Raw genomic sequence first — 21,230 nt, 5'->3', positions numbered from 1 at the left:
GAATAAGTGCTAGCGCTAGTTAGCATAGCTACATAGCTACATGTCGTAGCTGTAGCTGTGTACCAAGACGCACGTCGACATACTGACAAATAAAACAACAAGAAACACAGAATCTGTGACCAATCCTTCATAAAAGGTCCTGCTGCCTTTCTGGCAGAGGTCGGTTTTACTCCCCACGTCTGCAGATTTGAAGATCTAGTGGATGATTTTTATTTATCATGGATAAGTGCTAGCGCTAGTTAGCATAGCCACATAGCTACATGTTCGTAGCTGTGTACCAAGACACACGTCGACATACTGATAAATAAAACAACAAGAAACACTAAATCTGTGACCAATCCTTCAGAAAGGTCCTGCTACAGGCGCCTCTCCGTCAGGATCAGATTCAGGATCAGATTCAGAGGGTTGAAGTAACGTGATCTCTGAGCAGCCGTGTATATTCAGCCAACATGTAAACATTAGATCAACGTGCTGGACAGCCGAGGGCATATCCACTTCCGGAGGGGGCGTGGTCAGAGAGAAAACAGAGTGTTCTGAGGAGGACTGAAGAAGAGGGCTTTTCAGGCAGACCAAAATCTGATTTCAAAGTGTTTTTTTGAGCATAAACTTTAAAGACATGTTTTGTGGACCTCTTAGACCAATATATATTGATGAAAAAAGCGTGATATGTCACCTTTAAAGCTCCTCATGGACTTACTCCGAGCTATATAGCAGACCTTTTAGTACCCTATGAGCCGACGCGTGCATTGAGATCCTCAGGCAGAGGTTTGTTTTGCATTCCAATTACAAAAATGAAAAGGAAAGGGGACAGGGTGTTCCATTGAGGGGTCCAACACTCTGGAACCATCTGACTGAGGAGATCAGGTCTGCTGAGTCAGTGATCTCTTCTGAAAACAGACTTTTACCGTAGAGCCTTTCCTAATTTTATCTGAATTTGATTTGATTTGATTTTAACCGCCTTGAGAATATATTTTAAAATAATTGTATTCCTTTAGAGTTCTTTTTGAGGAATTTGATGTCTTTTAAAACATGTTTTATTTCTTTACCTTGACTTGTGTGATTTTATGAACTGCCTGTTTTATTTTGCTGCCCAAGTAAAGCACTTTGTAACTTGGTTTTTGAAAAGTGCTCTACAAATAAAATTATTATTATTATTATTATTATTATTATTATTATTATTATTATTATTATTATTATTATTATTATCATCGGCTCCCTCAGCCTGCAGATCTCAGCTCATGATGTGCGTCAATAAGGTCAAGGGAGATGTTCTTGCAGCAGTTCACAACACGTCACCATTGAGGAGAGACACTATTGTTTAGCATTTGTTAACACACAGGTACTTTAGTCATTAGTTTGGTGATGTTAATTGTTGATGATGATAACGGAAAATCTTAAATTGTTTGGTTGCTTCATTGTAGATGTTCCTTATTTCAAAAAAATAAAAAAATCCTTATTTACTTTTGTGCATTATTGCCTTTACACTGCTTGGCAGTACCTGCACCCAAATGGACTTGAAGCACTTTGTTACTCTTACTGATCTTGTTTCCTCTTGTCTAGTCTTTGCTTGTGTTGTTCTTGTTCTCCTATGCACATCGCTTTGGATAAAAGCGTCTGTTAAATGACATTGTAAAATTGTAACAGGTAAAGACAATAATGATGCAATTACAACAAGCTCCCAGCAGAGGACACTGAAGGCTCAAATAATGCTCTCAGAAGCAGCTCTTGAAGGCAGTCTCCTGTTTAACACATGATCACAAATGCTGTCTGCCCTCTCCTGATTTAATGCATATCTTTAAGTAAAACAGTGTTCAGACTTCAGCATCAGAGCAGAGGGAGAGTGGATTCAAAGGAAAGACTTTGTTTATTCTGTGAGAGGAGAAACGTCTCTTAAAGTAGTATGGGAGGTATAGCCATAATATATCAGGCCCCTCCCCTTTGGAATCATCTACCAGTCAGGGTCCGGGGGGCAGACACCCTCTCTACTTTTAAGAGTAGGCTTCAAACTTTCCTTTTTGATAAAGCTTAGAGCCAGCTCTTAGTTAAGCTGCTATAGGCTTAGACTGACACTCTGGGATCCTGTCTTTCCCACTCTCTTCTCTGTCTGCCAGTATCTTACTTTAACTCTTCCTGTTCCATTAAAGTTACTAACCATAGACCTTTCTGGAGTCCCTGAGCTCCCTTGTCTCGTAGGGTCCTCTGGATCTCCGCTGTTGTGGACGTGCCAGACTCCAGCTGCTACAACTACTACTATCTGTCTCACCACTATCATCTCTCTCTCTCTCTCTCTCTCTCTCTCTCTCTCTCTCTCTCTCTCTCTCTCTCTCTCTCTCTCTCTCTCTCTCTCTTCATCTCCCTCTCCAACACGGTCTCAGCAGATGGGTGTCTAACATGAGTCTGGTCCTGCTGGAGGTTTCTGCCTGTTAAAGGAAGTTTGTCCTTGCCACTGTAACTTGCTAAATGCTGCAAAGTGCTCTGTTCATGGTGGATTAAGATGAGATCAGACTGAGTCCTGTCTGTAAGATGGGACTGGATCTTATCCTGTCTTGATGTTGGGTCTTTGTTAATAATAGAACATAGAGTACGGTCTAGACCTGCTCTGTTTGGAAAGAGTCTGAGGAGAACATTTTTGGGGATTTGGTGTTATATAAATAAAGATTGATTGATTGAGATGTAACTCATACACATGCTCATAACCCAAACTAAATTGTGGGAGATTTTTGAGTGACATGTTGGACAGCGGTCTCCATACACCAAATAAAGAAGAATCTTTTGGAGGACTGTGGTTCACTTGATGGCGTGGGGTTCACTGTAGTAGGTTTTCCCTTCAATCATCAGTCGGCTGTTTCTAAGCCAGCTCTTATAAAAATATAAACACCTGCTGGTCTCTGTTTTGTCTGGTTTTGTCTCTTCATGTGTAGTCGTGTCTTTCACATTGTTTTGTATATTGCCTACTGTATTGTCACATCTCTTACTCTTCATGTATCGTTCCTCAAGACATAAATAAATAAAATAATGAATACAAATACATTTTTAAATAATAAAAATAATTTAAAATAATTTAAGTAACTAAAACAACATAAAAATAAATGTCAATAAAATCTGTGTAATGAAAGACAACTTGATCTTTGGGCTGAAAGTAAAACTATTCCTATTTTCAACCCCAACTCGGTGGTCTCAGCAGATGTGTGTCCAACATGAGTCTGGTCCTGCTGGAGGTTTCTGCCTGTTAAAGGAAGTTTTTCCTTGCCTCTGTAACTTGCTAAATGTTGCAAAGTGCTCTGCTCATGGTGGATTAAGGAGGGGTAAGACTGAGTCTTATCCTGTCTTGGTGTTGGGTCTCTGTCTATAATTTGACATAGAGTGGTCTAGACCTGCTCTGTTTGTAAAAGAGCCATGTGATAACGTTTGTTGTGATTTGGCGCTATACAAATAAAGATTGAGTAATGATTGATTCCTCAAAAGTCAGCTTTTGATAGGACGTCCATTATTTAGAAAAGAGCTGAAGACCACCCTCTGTAAGTATTATTTCGCATTTCTAATGTCACAGTGGATGAAAGGCTAGTGGTAGGCCTATTCAGAGGTTCCTTCCATCTTAGTTAATATATGCCTTCCAAACCAGCTAAATGAAGCATAAAAGTCTGGGCAGCATGTGACAGAAGAGGTGTCTTGTGTTAATATATCAACATCACTACATAAAAAAATAAGAATTAAAAATGTAAAATAAAATAAACAAAAATCAATGTCATGTAAAACTATTGTTTTTATATTAAGGGCTTTAAAAATGTACATTAAAAAAAGTTTTAATATGAGTTTCATAAAAAATGAGTGAGTTCTCCTCATTGAACCATGATCTGTGAGAACTAAAGAACACCACTGCACTCAATATTAATTTAAATGGTTAGTAATAGAGTTAATGAGATTTTAAAAATGTTTACAGGGATTTTTTGGGGTTCTGACTCTTCTTTTCAAGTTGACCCAGGAACATTATTGTTGTCCCTAAGAAACGAACATAACAAGAGGGTTAAAACCCACAGCTTCAGCTCTGTCCCTGAAGTTGCTTGTGACATTTAAATATTGAAATAAAAAGAGTTTAAAGGATGTAAAATATGAGAATGAAGTAAAATAACTAAATAAAAGGAACTTAAAAGAACAGTTTTTAAAGTTTAAGCAGAGGCACGACTGCAGTGGTTCTCTGACTCATACAGGTTCTTTGTTAGTCCAACATTTCAAACATACAATGAAAAAACAACTGTTGTTCCCAAAACCAGGACGTTTTATTCTCAATTGTTCCAGTGAAGTTTGACAGTTCATTGTAAAACTCTTAGAGGTTAAACTGACAGTAGATGATAAACACTTCAGTAAAAACGTCTCAGAGATTCTTCGCTCTGACTGTACCTCAGTTTGTATTTACTCTTCATGGTTTGTGATTCTGTTTCTGCATTCTGCTGACTCGCTGTATGAAGGTCAGTATGTCCCCTGTGTGTCTGTCCAGTCCTGCAACACACCCTGAGTCAGCTCCTCCTGAGGCAGCGAGCCCAGCATGACGGTGTGAAACACGTGCAGCATGAGCAGCGTGGCCTCAGGGACGCCGTCAGGGTCAAGCAGCTGTTTGGCCTTCTGGCTGCTGATAGCTTTGTCCTGTTTCTCCTTATCACACCACCGAGCTGATGATGCAGCCCGGGATGGACTCTCTCTTAAACTTCCTCAAGTCTGTGGAGAAATGAACAATGAACCCTGGTCCACAGGTTTTCTTCTCCTGGTCACTTCCAGGAGCAGAACTCTGGAGCCTGGAGTAGAAGACGTGTCTTTATTCATGCTCACACACTTTGCTTCACTCCACTGCAGGCAAAACATGGACACTGAAAGTGTGAATGCATCACTTCAATGAAAGTTACAAAGACAGTCCATTGGGTTGCATCTTGCCACACACACACAGCCTCACCACAGCAGCACGTGCACAAAGGTTTTTACACTTTGTGCTGCCAAGACATGTTCCACCCTTGAACCACAAGGACCACAAGAACTCTGTGTCTCTGACAGATTCATCATCTTTCAAACATTCAAAACATTCAAGAGGGGCCGAACATCTTCCTGATTCATGGCTCTCTCTCAAAATTAAAACGCAAACGATGGCATTCAAACCACTTTTTCAAAGCGTGCAGGATTTTGCATTGACAAAATTCTGCAGTTGCACGATCATAGCTTTTGTGTCGACCAAGAGATTACATCTAATCCCTACAGGTGCATTTAAGGCGTGCTTCAGAACAGATGAAGGTTTGAATTTGTCCCACATCGAGGTGCTGTGAGGAGCCAGGATGCTGCAGACACGATTTTTAAATAGACTGAGGAAACACAAGAACTCAAAACATATAACCCGTCAATAAATAACTTCTCATGGTCGCTGCTTTGCAAACACAACTCTTAAGTTTGGGGCATCATGCCGACAGTAAAGGCTGATTTATACTTCCGCGTCGAATCGACGGTGTAGCCTACGCCGGGTGTCCGCGTAGCTCCTGTACCTACACAGAGGCCTACACATGTAGCTGACATGCACCTCTTCAAAAATGTAACTACCCGTAGAATGACGCGGACTGCAAGCCCTGTGATTGGTCAACTCGGCGGCATTGTGTTTCCCGCATTTACAGCACTTCTGGAATCCCCGCTCATCGGCCGTGTATTCCATCTCCTCCTCTCTATTCTTCATGTAATCATGTCTGTATGATAAACAGCAACATGTATCAGCTGTAGATTAACAGAACACGCTCTGAATCTCTGTGGAAAAGTAAACAGAGGAAGCAGGCGGCCGACTATCAGAGAGACCGCACTGCCCTCAAGCGTTTTGGTGGAGAATTGCTGAGCAACACGGACACATCGACGCACAGGTATGTGGTGCTCATGTCTTCGTCAGCCCCTGCTGCTTAGGGGAGACGCAGAACTATAAATCAGCCTTGAGCAGCAACCTCCGCCCGCGAGAATTAAAGCCAATGCAGGAGTGTTAAAAACTGCAGCTCTTCAAAGATCCACTTGAGGCTGGCTCCGAAAGTACTGGAAACCACATACACACCCATTCAAAAATGCTGATCTTTACAGCAGAAATAAACATGTTTACAGTCTGGTATAAACTTGACTTGATTGACAGGTGGGAACACTGTAGCTGTTGGCTAAGAGGCTCAAAGCCCGCCTCTTTACGCACAATCGTTCGACAGCAGTCAGGATGAGTTCAACATTTCCAATATGGCCACCGCTGACGATTGTCCCCAATCAACGCTTCAGAAAGAGATGGGTGACGTCACAGATACTACGTCCATTATCTATACAGTCTATGGCCGACACTGAGCAACACTTCACAAAACATAAACATGTAAATGATGACATCCTCCCGCTGTACCAGCCAGCAGCGTGTTAGAAAGGATATCTGGGTGTGGACTTTTCCTAATGGTTAAGTTGTACACCCATGTAGCAGGTGGCCCGGGTTCGAATCCAGCCTGCGGCCTCTTTCCTGCATGTCATTCTCCCAGTTTCCTACACTATCCACTGTCCTCTCCTCTAGAAATAAAGGTGTGAAAGCCCCAAAAGTATAACTTCAAAAAAAAAAAAGAAAGGATATCTAAGGCTGAACTTTAAACTCTATGCATGTTCAAACTCCTGCTGAGACGGTGTTGGTGAACAGAAGACTGGTTCTCCTCTGGTGCTCCTCTGGTGCTGTGTCACTTCAGCAGGTGTCTCAGTTGGTCCTGCAGGTTTTTAGAGTGCTCCACACTGCAGCACAGAAACAAACATTCAAAGAACATTCAAAGAACAGTCCAAGCACGTCATCAGTTTGTGTTATGGCTCTGTGTTCAGACAGTGATGTCAGCTGGGTTAGAGAGAGCCGTGTTTAGACTTACTTCTTCTGGATGGCCTCCTGCCTGAGGGAGAGACACACACAGATACAGCTTTAGGACACAGTTACAGTCAGGACAAAGGTCTCTGAGATGTGAGGCTGATACTCACTGGTACTGTAGATGAGTGGTGATGATGGACATCTTCCTCAGACTCTGGAACACAAACAATAACAGAGTTGAGCTGTGCCATCGTTTGGATCACACGAGCAATAACAGGGGATTTAAAGAAGTGTTCACGTCGGCTGATTGACAACTCACATCCTCAGAGTGCAGGATGGCGTCTTCCTGGATCACCATGTTTCTGGCTGCTTGACCGAGAAGCTGGAGGAGACATTAGAAATGAGAAAGCATGAAGGACTGACACAGGAGTCTGATATCATACAGGACAAAGAAAATCCCTCAGTCTGGGTGGCTTTCATGAAAACAATGCATCATGTGAGGCTGAGGCTCAGTGCTAGAGTCAGTCGTCTCTTAATCAGTAGGTTGAAGGTTCAATCCCAGGTACCACTGTCTACATGCTGAAGTGTCTTTGGGCAAGATACTCAACCTCAAACTGAGTCATCGGTGTGTGGATGGACAGCAGTCTCAATATAACAAGTGAATACTGATGCACGCTTGACTTAGCAGCCTCTGCCATCAGTGACATATGTGACATGTGACGTGGTCAGACAGACTAGAGACAAACATAGTCACTCAGTCTTTCAAAGCCAGAGCCAGACTCCACACTGTCCTCCATCTCAGTGCTCAACAGAGCCGTGTCTGCTGTGGAAACTTTAAGGGATCCACAATCACCCAATATCTCAAGTGGTCTGTCATCAAAAGGGTCCAGCAGAAGATGGACTGGTATTTCAGTCTGTTCTCCATTGCTGCCTGGTTTGTTTGGAACACCAAACAAGAAAACAACATGTCTAAAGAACCATCTCTGCAGATCTGTCACACCCTGAACACAGCAGGTTCCAACTTCCTCACTTGGTTGGAGCTCAGATCTCGATAGATAGCGCTATTTCCCCTAAAAACTGGACTGCAATACAACACCAAGAGCAGGGAGCAAACACACAGGAACCCTCAGCTAGTCACGAGATGCCCTGTTGTTGTTTTGACCGAACATAACTAACAAACAATGCCTATTTTCTAAGAAGACAGAAATGTTCTGTGCAGCTCTTCGTTGTCAGTCTGTCACTTCCCCATGAAACCTAAATGTGATAGGGAGAGGGAGAGAGTCAGATGAAGTGCACCTGATGCTGCACACTGATACAGCTTCTCTGTCTGTCACATAAATAACAGTGCAAACTAGGGATGTCATCAACTAATGGAGTATTGATTAATTGATCGTTAAGTACATACTTGAGGGGCGCTGGTGGTCTAGTGGTCTAAGCGCCCCACATACAGAGGCTACAGTGCTCGTCGCAGGGGTCGCCCGTTCGATTCCCGGCCGGTCGAACATTCTATGCATGTCTTTCCCCGCTCTCTACTCCCCACATTTCCTGTCTCTCTACAGCTGTCCTATACAATAAAGGCAAAAAGGCCAAAAAATATAACTTTTAAAAAAAAAACGTACTTGAACACATTTTTCTGTTCTGATTATCTGTCATGTGGAACAAACATCATGTGGTCTCATATTTGGTTCAGCTATCAGGGAGGTGTTTGAAGTTTAAAGCATGTTTGGATGTGAATCAGCTGACTGAAGGTGTTGCTCACAGCGGAGACACTCAGCTGGGGGCTGCGGCTGAGTGACAGGTCTCCACGAGCGCGCCGCTGGACTGATTATGACCTGGTTGCGCTCCCGGCTGACACCTGACCACGTTCACATGCTTATTTTTCTCAATAAGAACGAGTAGACAGAAAACTGGACTCTGTGAGTCTGAAACATGTTTCTGTTCAGTTCTCTTGTTGAAGTCTGAGCCTTCACTTTTATGACTGTATGTCCGCAGAGATTATGAGCCTGCTCCACATGTTGATATTCAGCGTGTTTAACATTTTGAACACTTCAATATGATCCGTAGCTATTCAATACTGTCAGTTATATACATTGTGTCAGGAAGGAAAATTTGATTCAAGGGGAAAAAAAGCATTTGGCATTGTTTTTGACATGGAAAACGTTTACATTTTTTTAAGGATGAATCAATAATTGGTCGTTAACATTTCCAAAGATCGATCACGGAAAATACTTCAAATTTACATCCCTAGAGCAAACACTTTCTATTTTATATTGTAGACGTCACTGTAAATTTGAGTGTTGTTTTCCCAAGCAGCAACCTCCGGCAGCAAGAATTGAAGCTGATGCGCAAGTGTTAAAAACTGCAGTTCCTTGAGCGTCCACTTGAGGCTGGCTGCAGAAACACCGGAAACCACATACACACCTAAAATGAGTTTAGTCTGAATAGCTCATTTCTGGATTAGGACAGCGAGGAGGCTGAAGGCCCGCCTCTTTAGTAGTGATGTGTCCTCCCGTGTCGAGGCTTTGAAGCGTGTGCAGAGTAATCCAGGAAGATTTCTGTGAAGTGCGTATCGAGGCTTGTGTTGATGACGTATGTGGTGACGTTCGAAGCCTCACGAGCCGCCTGTATCACGTGACTGATTCAGGAACCGGTTAGCGGGTTTGATGCGCGATTCGAAATATAAGGGGCAGCGCACAGTCACAACCCAATTTGTTTCCACTTTCCCTTTTGACCCGGCCATTGTATCATAAAGACAGACACCATACTAAGAAGTTCATTATTTATGTGTTGGCATCACAAACATCATTCACTTATTCAATTCAAAGCTCCACACACCTAAGGGATGGTGTCATTATAATCACTGCGCTTATTTTACATGTATTGTCCACTTGATGGCGCAGTAGAGCAAATGGAGCTCCATGAAGCTTCGGCTCATGAGTGAACCAATTGGATGGAAAGCCTCAATGCTTCAAGAAGCTTCATCTCGCCATCACTACTCTTTACCTCACACTAGCTCGACAGAAGTTATGTTTGAGTTAAGCATTTCTAATATGGCACCCGCCGACCATCAGCTTCAAAACAGCGCTTCAGAAACAGATGGGTGACGTCATGGATACTACATCCATTTATTAAACAGACCATGGTTTTTCCTGATATATTAGAGCAAGAGTTGCCAGTGTTTTGTGCACAGTTATTAAAATCCTCCAGCTATATGCAGGTGTGTGTGTGTGTGTGTGTGTGTGTGTGTGTGTGTGTGTGTGTGTGTGTGCATACTTCATGTTACCCCCGCTTTAAAGTCGGTCGGGCCTCCCCAGTCATAACAGTCTGGACTCGCCCCTGGGTAACCTGGGTCAGCTGGATGGGTTCATTTATCATAAATAAAAGCCCAAAGTTAAGTTTTCCCGATCAGACGTCACTTCATCATTAAGTTTAAAGCTTGCTGTACAAAAAAACTCTCTCTTTATTGACACACTTCCGGGTTCTGGATCTGGTTAGTTCCTCTCTGTGTTAGCTCGTAGCTACATCCGGATAAAGCTGACTGTAACTCGGATCGTTTTACCTCTTGGCTGCGGGATCCCTTCAGCACCTGGCGGGTCAAAGCGATGACATCCCCGCTGCAGGAGCCCACCTTATCGGATAATAAACCTTTGACAGACTGTCCGAACCGCGGCTGGGAATCCGCCGTAGCCATCTTCTGTTTTGGCTAGCTACGGTTCCTGCGCAGGGTCAAAAGACACAGCAACGCGTTCGCTCGAACGATAACATTATGTCTAACTGTGAAATTCATTATGATGAGAAGCTGAAGGGACGGAGAGTTTCTTTATTATTCAATGTACATCAAGGTCAGCTTATTGTCAGGGTTTAAAAATGTGTTGGATTTTAGACGTCTAGGTCACATCATACATCTTTATGGTTTATAGTTTACTGCATTTACATCTGCACAATAATAAGAAGTATTATTATTGTTATTATCAGTATTATTATTATCATTAATGGATGATGACATCCACTCATGATTAGGCGTATTATTTTAAAATAAATCAGTAACACTATGAAAACTTTATGATACACATAATTAACTACAGTATAAAATCATCAATGGTGAAAGATGTTTTTATATCCTTTTAGTGTCAAACAACACTTAAACAGATTCAGATTCAGAAAGTTCAACTACATGTCCTGAATTAAATATATATATATATATATATATATATATATATATATATATATATATATATTAAGTAGTGCACAGATAGTTTATAGTGTTTTTTTATTTTGTAAAAATATGTTTATTGAATAAAAAAAAAAAAAAAATCAAAGACACACAATTACAATTAAATAAATTCTAAGGAAAAGAAATATATACACTACCAGTCAAAAGTTTGGAAACACCTTCTCATTCAAGGGTGTGTATTTATTTTAATTATTGTAAACACTGTAGATTAATACTGAAGACATCAAAACTATGAAAGAACATATATGGAATTATTGAATGAACAAAGCAGAATATGTTTTAGATTCTGTAAAGTAGCCCAATGTTCTACAATGTTTCTTAATCTACAATGTTGAAAATAATCAAAATAAATACAAACCATTGAATGAGAAGGTGTGTCCAAAGTTTCACTGGTAGTGTATATATTTATACATTCACATGCACATATATACACATATATAGGATAAAGGGACAAAATATATAAAAAATACAAGGGGAAAAAACTTTAAGTACAAAATGTTATAACAGAAACATTTTTTTTGAGAAATTATTATTATTTTATTATTAATAATAATAATAATAATACATTTTATTTATGGGCACCTTTCAGGACACTCAATGTCACCTTACAAATGTAACAATAATAAAACAGACTTAATATTAAAAGTACTCAATAAAACAAACAATATACAATATGAAAAGAACACAATGAATGGAAAGATGAAATGCAATAAAATAAATAAATAAATAAAAATAAATAGTACATGTGATGGTACTTCTTTCATCGGGTTGCATTCTTCTATATTTCTTTTTTTCTTTTGTATTTTCAACCATTGGTCTGCATAGAGCTAATTTGAATTCAATCATATTTTGTTAGTTCACTGTAGGCGATTGAAGCACATCACTTAATCAGAATCAGAATCAGAAATACTTTATTCATCCTGGGGAGGGAAATTCGGTCATAACAGAGCTCTTATAAACAGCATGTAAAAAAATATTTTGTAAGTAGTTTGTAAAATGTTCTAGAAGTCTCGCAATGTAGCTGAAGTGGAAATGTTATCTCTCACTGAGCTGGATACGCATGTACAGTACAAAGCTAAAAGTGTAGCCTTCTTTAGTACAGAAATGTTTAGAGTAGCTGTTTTCACTCCCTGATAACACCCGTCTGTGGACACTGTAACAGTGCCCTCGTTCGTGGATTGATGTCGTCATGGATGTTCAAAGATTCAATGAATCAAGTGTCGTCTTATCTTGTTTAAATTGGCCCAGCCTTACATATTCAGAGTCAAGGATTTGGCATTGAAGGAGCTGCATAAAAGTGTGCCAGTGCAGCAGCTCGGAGCCCTCCTGCTCAGCTGCTTTCTGTGATGCTCGACCTCCACTGAGCCAGACCCCTCTGTCAGGGCCCTCAGCTGCAGATATGGTTTGGTTTCTGTGTGTGTGTGTGTTTTTGGTCGTGGGTCTGGCACTCTTAGCCCTGCATTTGAAACTCAGGAGGAAGTCTGTGCACGGCCTGCAGGAGCCCCCTGGACTTCCAGCTCTACCACTCATCGGCAGTCTTCTGAGTTTACGGAGCCCACATCCTCCTCATGTGCTCTTCAAAGAACTGCAGCAGAAATATGGACAGACATACTCCCTGATGTTGGGCTCTCATCGTGTCATCATCGTCAACCATCACACACACGCCAAGGAAGTGTTAATGAAGAAGGGGAAGATATTTGCAGGAAGACCCAGAACAGTGGGTAAACTTTTTCTTCTTCTCCTCCTCTTCCTTCTTCTTCTTCTTCTTCTTCTTCTTCTTCTTCTTCTTCTTCTTCTTCTTCTTCTTCTTCTTCTTCTTCTTCTTCTTCTCCTGAAGTGGCGGCTGATGTTTGTTCCTTTTCACCCCTGTCCTGTGTGATGAAGGTAACCACAGATATCCTGACCAGAGATGGGAAGGACATTGCATTTGGAGACTACAGCTCTACCTGGAGGTTCCACAGGAAGATTGTGCATGGAGCTCTGTGCATGTTTGGAGAGGGCTCTGCTGCCATTGAGAAGATCGGTGAGTGCAGCTCCAACACTCTGCTCAGACATATCTGTAAAGGGTTTTTAGTTTGCAACTCAGACACCTCTCACTTTAAACCTATTTGAATCTGCCAAATTACAAAAAAATAATAACAACATACATTCTCTCTCTCTGTCTTTGTTTGATAATAGAACATTTTATTTATATAGCACCTTTCAAAACGCAGTTACAAAGTGCTTTACATCAAGGGTACAAATGCACACAGACTAAAATAACATTAAAAAGAATAGAAAAACATTAAGTGTAGGAGCTGAACTGTTAAAAGTGAAAGGTATAATACAGTCAGGATGTGACTAAAACAATAAAACAGTAAAACTGGAGTCACAATAAAACAGACTAAAATCTTACCTTACTATCTGTTCATAAGATTGAAGCATACATATACGTATACATGTATATCTGTAATATTTGCTAAATTTTATTTTGTTCTATATACTATTTTATTTTAGTTTACCTTGATTATTATTTTTATTATCATTATTATTTATTTTTTATTAGTAGTAGTATTATCTCTATTATTATAATTTTGTTGTTATTATTATTATTATTATTATTATTATTATTATTATTATTATTATTATTATTATTATTATTATATCTTTAACTATGTAAGTACAATTGTTGTATTCTCCTGTCCCGTGTTGTAAGCTGCTGAAACAAAATAATTTTCCCCAATGGGGGACCAATAAAGTATATCTTATCTTATCTTAATCCAAAATAACAATAAATTAAAAAGCAGGGAATCAGCAGATTTACTCTAAAAAGGTCTTTCTATAAAAGTAGGTTTTGAGGAGTGATTTAAAAGAAGATATTGATTCAGCCGACCTCACTTCCTCAGGTAGGGAGGACCCAACAAAAAATGCCCTTTCACCTTTAGTGACAAAGTGAGTTGAGGGAACTGAGAGGAGACGTCTACTTGAGGAACGTAGGCAGTCTCCGGGGCATTAGGACCACAGGACGCCCAGATCAGCAGAGGCTGAAGTGTAGTTTGTGCACGCAGAGGAGCTCGGCTCCGGGTGTCAGACGGAGCTGTTTGTCTAAACTCTGAGCTGTTTGTCTAAACTCTTAAAAGTTAGTGGAAAGTAAAAGTTTAAAATCAATCCTGTACCTAACAGATATCCAGTAAAGGGATGCGAGAATGGGGGTGATATGTTCTTGTCTCATGCGTTGGTTAACAGTCTGGCTGCTGAGTCTTGGAGCTGTAGGCGCAAATTTGATTTTTGACTGAGACCAGAAAACAGGGGATTGAAATAATCCAGATGTGATGAAATGAAGGCATGAATGACTTGGAGGTCTGAGTGAGAGAGTGAGTGTTTGAGTTTTGCAATATTGCTAATCTGGAGAAAACAGAACTGAGTGACTTTGGTTATGTGAGTGTCGAATTGGAGCTCTGAGTCAAATCAGACCCCCAGATTTTGGGCACAAGGCTTGACATGTGTGGAGAGGTGGTGGAGAGGTGGCCAAGGTTCTTATCGAAGGTGGAGGTCAGATTGGGGGGCCGAAAAGATGACTTCAGATTTAGAAATATTATTGAGATGGAGGCAGTTATGAGACATCCAACATAGAGTTACTGTGGCTACCAATTAGTGGGACGTATAATTGCGTATCATCTGCAGAGAAATGAAAGTTAATGTTGTAATGTGATATTTCCAACAAACTGTTTCCTTTGAAACTACTTTGTTTACTTCTCTGGTCCAAAATAAAGGTCTCAGGGTTAAAAGTTTAGTCTATAAGGGCTTTGAATTAGTTTCATTTACATAGACTAAATTATTTTTGCATTGGCAATTCTTCAGATAAATCTTCATGCAAGTGTCAACCAAAAATGTTGCACTTCAGTCTGGACTAAACAAACTTGTGCATCACATGTGTACACTGCTAAAGTCAATTTAAACCCAGATCCTGGTTGCAACAAGTGATTTCCTCATCTTGATCCTTCAACATCAGCTTTTTTTAATTAAAATGTCAGTAAAATGGGAATTGACTTGACTGACACACCACAAAAAGACTTTAAAACAGCTTCCATTGACTCCTGAGTACTCAGAGGACCTCACTGTGTGTGTTGGGGCAGCAGGGTGGCGTGTGTGTGTCAACATGAACTACTATAACAGTGAGGCTTATGGGTGTGTTTGGAATAGGAAGAGTCAGACTTAGAGACACAGGTACAGTGTAAAGAAGTTCCAAATAAGCATGTGAGGACGTGACTGCAGTCTGTCCCCTGTCTCTTCCTCAGTCTGTGCAGAGGCTCAGTCTCTGTGCTCCATCCTGTCTGAGGCGTCAGCGTCTGGACTGGCCCTGGATCTGTCTCCTGAGCTGACTCGAGCCGTCACCAACGTCATCTGCGCGCTCTGCTTCAACTCCTCCTACCAGCGGGGAGACCCAGAGTTTGAGGCCATGCTGAGCTACAGCCAAGGCATCGTGGACACAGTGGCAAAGGACAGCCTGGTGGACATCTTCCCCTGGTTACAGGTAGATGAGATGTGAAGAACAGGATGTGAGTGTGGGATATGTTCAATGAAAAGTGGGACAGCAGGTATTTAACAGTGTGAGATGCAGGGTCAAGTTTCCTAACAGCAGTGATACTTTGAATGAAAAGTTATCTCTCCACTAAACCTAATAAGATCATCAAATGTAACTGCATTAAAATCAGAATGATCAAAGGACCAAACACAACAACAGTTTTGACATGACATCTATCTTTCTTCACAGATTTTCCCAAACGCAGACCTTCACCTCCTCCGACAGTGTGTTGGAGTCAGAGACCAACTTCTACAGAATCAATATGATAAACACAAGGTACAGCTGAACCCAACGTCACGTAACGTCCTGTAACTGATGAGATTAAAATGAATCAACACATCAGATCTAGACTGTACTCTATGTTCTATTATTAGCAAAGACCCAACATCAAGACCGGATCAGATCCAGTCCCATCTTACAGACAGGACTCAGTCTGATCTCATCTTAATCCACCATGAGCAGAGCACTTTGCAGCATTTAGCAAGTTACAGTGGCAAGGACAAACTTCCTTTAACAGGCAGAAACCTCCAGCAGGACCAGACTCATGTTAGACACACATCTGCTGAGACCGTGTTGGAGAGAGGGATAGAGGGAGATGAAGAGAGAGAGAGATGATAGTGGTGAGACGGATAGTCGTAGTTGTAGCAGCTGGAGTCTGGTACGTCCACAGCAGCAGAGATCCAGAGGAACCTACGAGACAAGGGAGCTCAGGCACTCCAGAAAGGTCTATGGTTAGTAACTTTAATGGGACAGAAGAGTTAAAGTAAGAGACAGACAGAGAGAAGAGAGAGAGGGAAAGACAAGATCCCAGTGTGTCAGTCTAAGCCTATAGCAGCATAACTAAGAGCTGGTCCAAGCCTGATCCAGCTCTAACTATAAGCTTTATCAAAAAGGAAAGTTTGAAGCCTACTCTTAAAGTAGAGAGGGTGTCTGCCTCCCAGACCCTGACTGGTAGATGATTCCAAAGGAGAGGGGCCTGATAATTAAAGGCTCCACTTCCCATACTACTTTTAGAGACTTTAGGTACGATGAGCAAGCCTGCATGTTGGGAGTGTAGTGTTCTAGAGGGGTATTAGGGCACTATGAGCTCTTTAAGATATGTCGCTGTCTGACCTTTAAGAGCTTTGTAGGTCAGAAGAAGGATTTTAAATTCTAGTCTAGATTTTATGGGGAGTCAGTGTAGAGAAGGTAACACTGGAGAGATGTGCTCTTTCTTCCTAGTTCTAGTCAGTACTCGTGCTGCAGTGGTTTGGACCAGCTGAAGAGTCTTTAGAGACTTATTAGGGCAGCCTGATGAAAGGGAGTTACAGTAATCTAACCTAGAGGTAACAAATGCATGGAGATGTTCAGTCCAGATCAAAAGTCAACCCCATGAAAACCCAGCCCACCATACACAGTCACAGTTTGAATCCTGAACATCAACATGGTGTCCCCTCCCAGGCAGACTACAGTGACCACGTGCAGAGAGACCTCCTGGATGCTCTTTTGAGAGCCAAGCGTAGCGCAGAGAACAACAACAGCGCAGAGATCAGTGCAGACTCAGTGGGCCTCAGTGACGACCACCTCCTCATGACCGTGGGAGACATCTTTGGAGCCGGAGTGGAAACCACCAGCACCGTGCTCAAATGGGCCGTCGCATACCTCATCCACTACCCACAGGTAAAGCTCCAGGTGGGGGTTTGTCTGGGTGTGAAAGTTTCTGTCTAAATGTGCAATAAGAGTTTTTCTGTCCTCCTGTCACATGATGAAATGTGTTTATCAATCTATGGAGTCGTGTTGTGACTTGTTACAGCTCAGGTGAAAAGATGCTGTCTTGATTTTTGCCCCTAAGTGCAGTTCCTTTTGGGACCACTAGAGGCCACACTGACCTCATTGAAATAGGGGTAGTTATTCCCAGTTTAAGTACTTTACAGTTTTTTAATATGCAAGTCGGTTTGATCGGGAGATATCTCATCAGTTGTGGCTGCTTCTATTATTTCCACATTTCAAAACTCAGGAAATACATAAATAACAGATTAAAGAATATAAAATCAGACTTCAACCCTTCTCCTCTGTAACCTGACGAGGATTTGGAGTTTATAACATCACAGAGAAGCTTCAGAGACCGTTTGAAGAGCTAAAATGTGTGGTGCTATAGTGCTATTACTCAAATTCTCCACTCCTCTGCAGCTCCAGTGAGAAACATGCACCAATATAAATTGTGTTGTTGGTGCAGGGTGTGAATCTGTCTCACAGTGATGGTGTGTGTTTGTGTTCAGGTGCAGAGACATATCCAGGAGGAGCTGGACACTAAAGTGGGGTTGGACCGGGCCCCTCAGCTCAGTGACAGAGGCAGCCTGCCCTACCTGGAGGCCACCATCAGGGAGGTGTTAAGGATCCGCCCTGTGGCCCCTCTGTTCATCCCTCATATGGCCCTCAGTGACAGCAGGTACTCTCAACACTGCCAACACACTCATACTGGACCATTCACTGTCAGACACCTCCTACAGGATGGAAAATAACAATGCAGCTGATCACTGAACTGATGGATGGATCAGGATTTTTTTTTTTTTTTATAGATATTACTTTCATCCACAGGAAACAATATCAAATCTGTAAACATCAAGAGGAAACAAATGTTCTCCTCAGACTCTTTCCAAACAGAGCAGGTCTAGACCGTACTCTATGTTCTATTATTAACAAAGACCCAACATCAAGACAGGATCAGATCCAGTCCCATCTTACAGACAGGACTCAGTCTGATCTCATCTTAATCCACCATGAGCAGAGCACTTTGCAGCATTTAGCAAGTTACAGTGGCAAGGACAAACTTCCTTTAACAGGCAGAAACCTCCAGCAGGACCAGACTCATGTTAGACACACATCTGCTGAGACCGTGTCGGGGTTACAGAACACTTCATAACCTCCCTGTGTCGTCTCTCTGCTTCTCCACAGCATCGGAGATTTCTCTGTGAGGAAAGGAACTCGAGTCATCATCAACCTGTGGTCTCTGCATCACGATGAAAAGGAATGGAAAAACCCAGAACTCTTCGACCCTGGTGAGATGTCCACTCCAACATGTTTTGTGCTTATCAATCAATCAATCAATCAATCAATCAATCAATCAATCAATCAATCAATCAATCAATCAATCAATCAATCTTAATTTGAATAGCGCCAAATCACCACAAATGTCATCTCATGACACTTTCACAAACAGATCAGGTCTAGACTGTATTCTATATTAAATTAGAAATGTTGCACTGTGTACATGAAGTGTCCTTTAGCTTGCATTTGGATTGCATTGATTGAATTTTCTTACAGATAAAACAGGTTGTTCATATAATAATCTTTACCTACCTATCAAATTACAATATACACATAAACACTCTCATAACTGCATACACACATCTCCTTCACAGATCTCTCTTCTCCTCTCAAGAATAAATCTTACATCTCTTCTTGTCTTTCTCTTCTCTTTCGTTTTTGTTTTTCTCTTCTTTCTTTCTTGTCAGTTTATTTTTGTAATTTTTTCCCCCTCTTCCTTAACAGTCTATTCTTCTTTCTGTTGTTTTTTTTGTTGTTTTTTTCAAAATACATTTATATGCTATATTTCCAAAGGTTTTTATTTTGAAATTCTAAATCAGATAGAGCTGTGATTGGCAGGAACACATTTTGAGGTGTTCTCTAATCAGTCTGAATCTAAATATTGTAGTGAAAACAGGGTTGTTAATGTCAAATATACATTACATACATATTAATTCCCTGACAGTTGCACATTTTCATATGACAGACGTCTTTTATTTTGAAAATCATTGGTACATTCTCCATTCGTCAGAATCTGCTGTTTGTAAATTTGTTCCGGGACTGGTAAAAATGTTCCGTCACTTGTAAAATTGTCTCACCACTTGTAAAAGTCTTTCTGATTTAGTCATTTTGTTTTCCAAAATGTAAATATGTCTTCTAAAAGTGTTTCATCTTTTGTAAATTTGCATTATCCTTCCCAACCACCTTAGCAGGGGCCGTGGACGGTGTGTTTTATTTCTCATTTCTGTGTCCTCCCACTGTGCAGGTCGGTTCTTGAACAGTGAAGGCACTGGTCTGATCATCCCCTCGGCCAGCTACCTTCCATTCGGTGCCGGGGTCAGGGTGTGTCTCGGTGAGGCCTTGGCCAAGATGGAGCTCTTCCTCTTCTTGTCCTGCATCCTTCAGCGCTTCACCCTCACTGTCCCAGCAGGCCATCCTCTGCCCAGTCTGGAGGGCAAGTTTGGTGTGGTCCTCCAGCCGGCCAAGTACAAAGTGAACACCACACCCAGACCGGGCTGGGAGAGGAACAATCAGCCGTGCTGAGACTGTCCCCGTGCTGTCAACTGCAATGCATCTTAGTGGTGACCAGAGAGTCAAACACAGCATGGATCCCTGAACTGAACTTATCACTCTATGAACACAGGACTTTGTTATTATTGCTTCACACTGTATCTCTCCCAGATCTCCCTGCTACCATTAGATAGAAAAACAGCACTGAGCAGCAGTGAGAGGAAGGGTTGGAAAGGGAATGCATTTTAAGATGATGTTAAAAAGAAAGTGAGTGTTAGAATTTGTAGATTTGTTAAACTGTCTTGTTTCACCTCATCACGCTTGGAATAAATTAAGAGGCACACAGTGGCTCACAGCATGAATGTAACTGAAGACATGTTGGCGTTTCATTTGCATTTCTCCACACTGACAAATAACACAAACACATCTTTAAACAATCTCGACAGACTTTAAATATACAAAGATTTTACTTTCTAACCTTCTTTGGAATTAAACCACGTCAGATCATGATCAACATTTAAAGAAGAACATGCATCATTCAGTAACACATTTGAATGGTTATGAACAGCATTTAGCAAGTTACAGTGACAAGGACAAAGTTCCTTTAACAGGCAGAAACCTCCAGCAGGACCAGACTCATGTTAGACACACATCTGCTGAGACCGTGTTGGAGAGAGGGATAGAGGGAGGTGAAGAGAGAGAGAGATGATAGTGGTGAGACAGATAGTAGTAGTTGTAGCAGCTGGAGTCTGGCACGTCCACAGCAGCAGAGATCCAGAGGAACCTACAAGACAAGGGAGCTCAGGGACTCCAGAAAGGTCTATGGTTAGTAACTTTAATGGGACAGGAAGAGTTAAAATAAGAGACAGACAGACTGAGGAGAGAGAGAGGGAAAGACAAGATCCCAGTGTGTCAGTTCCCCCAACAGTCCAAGCTTATAGCAGCATAACTAAGAGCTGGTCCAAGCCTGAGCCAGCTCTAACTATAAGCTTTAGAAAAAAGGAAAGTTTGAAGCCTACTCTTAAAAGTAGAGAGGGTGTCTGCCTCCCGGACCCTGACTGGTAGTAGATTCCAAAGGAGAGGGGCCTGATAACTGAAGGCTCTATCTCCCATACTACTTTTAGATAGATTTTGTTGATGGAAACTTTGCAGAAATGATATACCAATGCAATATGAAATGAAGATGGCGCGTAATCCTCTATTACAGGTAGAAGTTCCACTCAAAGGTTTACATGAAAGTGCAGAAATATCATGGAGGACATGAACTTCAGTCAAAACAAAACTTCTCTTCCAACAGAAAAAATTTCTCT

General features: G+C 41.4%; 2 protein-coding genes across 2 annotated transcripts; one reads left to right on the top strand and one right to left on the bottom strand.

Moving 5' to 3' along the window:
• Nucleotides 1–4,253: 4,253 nt before the first annotated feature.
• On the bottom strand, nucleotides 4,254–10,569 carry borcs7 (BLOC-1 related complex subunit 7). Its single transcript, XM_034682771.1, has 5 exons — nucleotides 10,386–10,569; nucleotides 7,146–7,208; nucleotides 6,997–7,040; nucleotides 6,891–6,911; nucleotides 4,254–6,762 (listed from the first exon to the last, which is right to left on the bottom strand). The coding sequence occupies exons 1-5, from the start codon at nucleotides 10,515–10,517 to the stop codon at nucleotides 6,711–6,713; spliced, it is 312 nt and encodes a 103-aa protein (XP_034538662.1). The 5' UTR covers nucleotides 10,518–10,569; the 3' UTR covers nucleotides 4,254–6,710.
• A 1,796-nt stretch (nucleotides 10,570–12,365) lies between these two features.
• LOC117811972 (steroid 17-alpha-hydroxylase/17,20 lyase) lies at nucleotides 12,366–20,292 on the top strand. The gene is made up of 8 exons (XM_034682482.1): nucleotides 12,366–12,777; nucleotides 12,945–13,083; nucleotides 15,338–15,573; nucleotides 15,814–15,900; nucleotides 17,065–17,283; nucleotides 17,883–18,052; nucleotides 18,559–18,662; nucleotides 19,676–20,292. Exons 1-8 carry the CDS (start codon nucleotides 12,460–12,462, stop codon nucleotides 19,951–19,953), a joined length of 1,551 nt encoding a protein of 516 aa, XP_034538373.1. The 5' UTR covers nucleotides 12,366–12,459; the 3' UTR covers nucleotides 19,954–20,292.
• The last annotated feature ends 938 nt before the right edge of the window (nucleotides 20,293–21,230 follow it).

The sequence above is a fragment of the Notolabrus celidotus genome, chromosome 4 (assembly GCF_009762535.1).
Source record: "Notolabrus celidotus isolate fNotCel1 chromosome 4, fNotCel1.pri, whole genome shotgun sequence".
Taxonomy (NCBI): Eukaryota; Metazoa; Chordata; class Actinopteri; order Labriformes; family Labridae; genus Notolabrus; species Notolabrus celidotus.
Note: the sequence above shows the minus strand (reverse complement) of the source record. Positions and strands in the feature narration are given on the sequence as shown.

What these genes read in the sequence shown, in the direction of transcription:
- borcs7 (XM_034682771.1), bottom strand. Translation starts at nt 10,517, where the DNA reads ATGGCTACGGCGGATTCCCAGCCGCGGTTCGGACAGTCTGTCAAAGGT. An exon ending in AGGGATCCCGCAGCCAAGAG is followed by an intron (nt 7,209 to 10,385) that starts GTAAAACGATCC and finishes TGTCTCCTCCAG; the next exon opens with CTTCTCGGTCAAGCAGCCAG. An exon ending in CAGGAGGCCATCCAGAAGAA is followed by an intron (nt 6,763 to 6,890) that starts GTAAGTCTAAAC and finishes TCTGTGCTGCAG; the next exon opens with TGTGGAGCACTCTAAAAACC.
- LOC117811972 (XM_034682482.1), top strand. Translation starts at nt 12,460, where the DNA reads ATGGTTTGGTTTCTGTGTGTGTGTGTGTTTTTGGTCGTGGGTCTGGCA. An exon ending in TGCTGCCATTGAGAAGATCG is followed by an intron (nt 13,084 to 15,337) that starts GTGAGTGCAGCT and finishes TCTCTTCCTCAG; the next exon opens with TCTGTGCAGAGGCTCAGTCT. An exon ending in ATGGCCCTCAGTGACAGCAG is followed by an intron (nt 18,053 to 18,558) that starts GTACTCTCAACA and finishes GCTTCTCCACAG; the next exon opens with CATCGGAGATTTCTCTGTGA.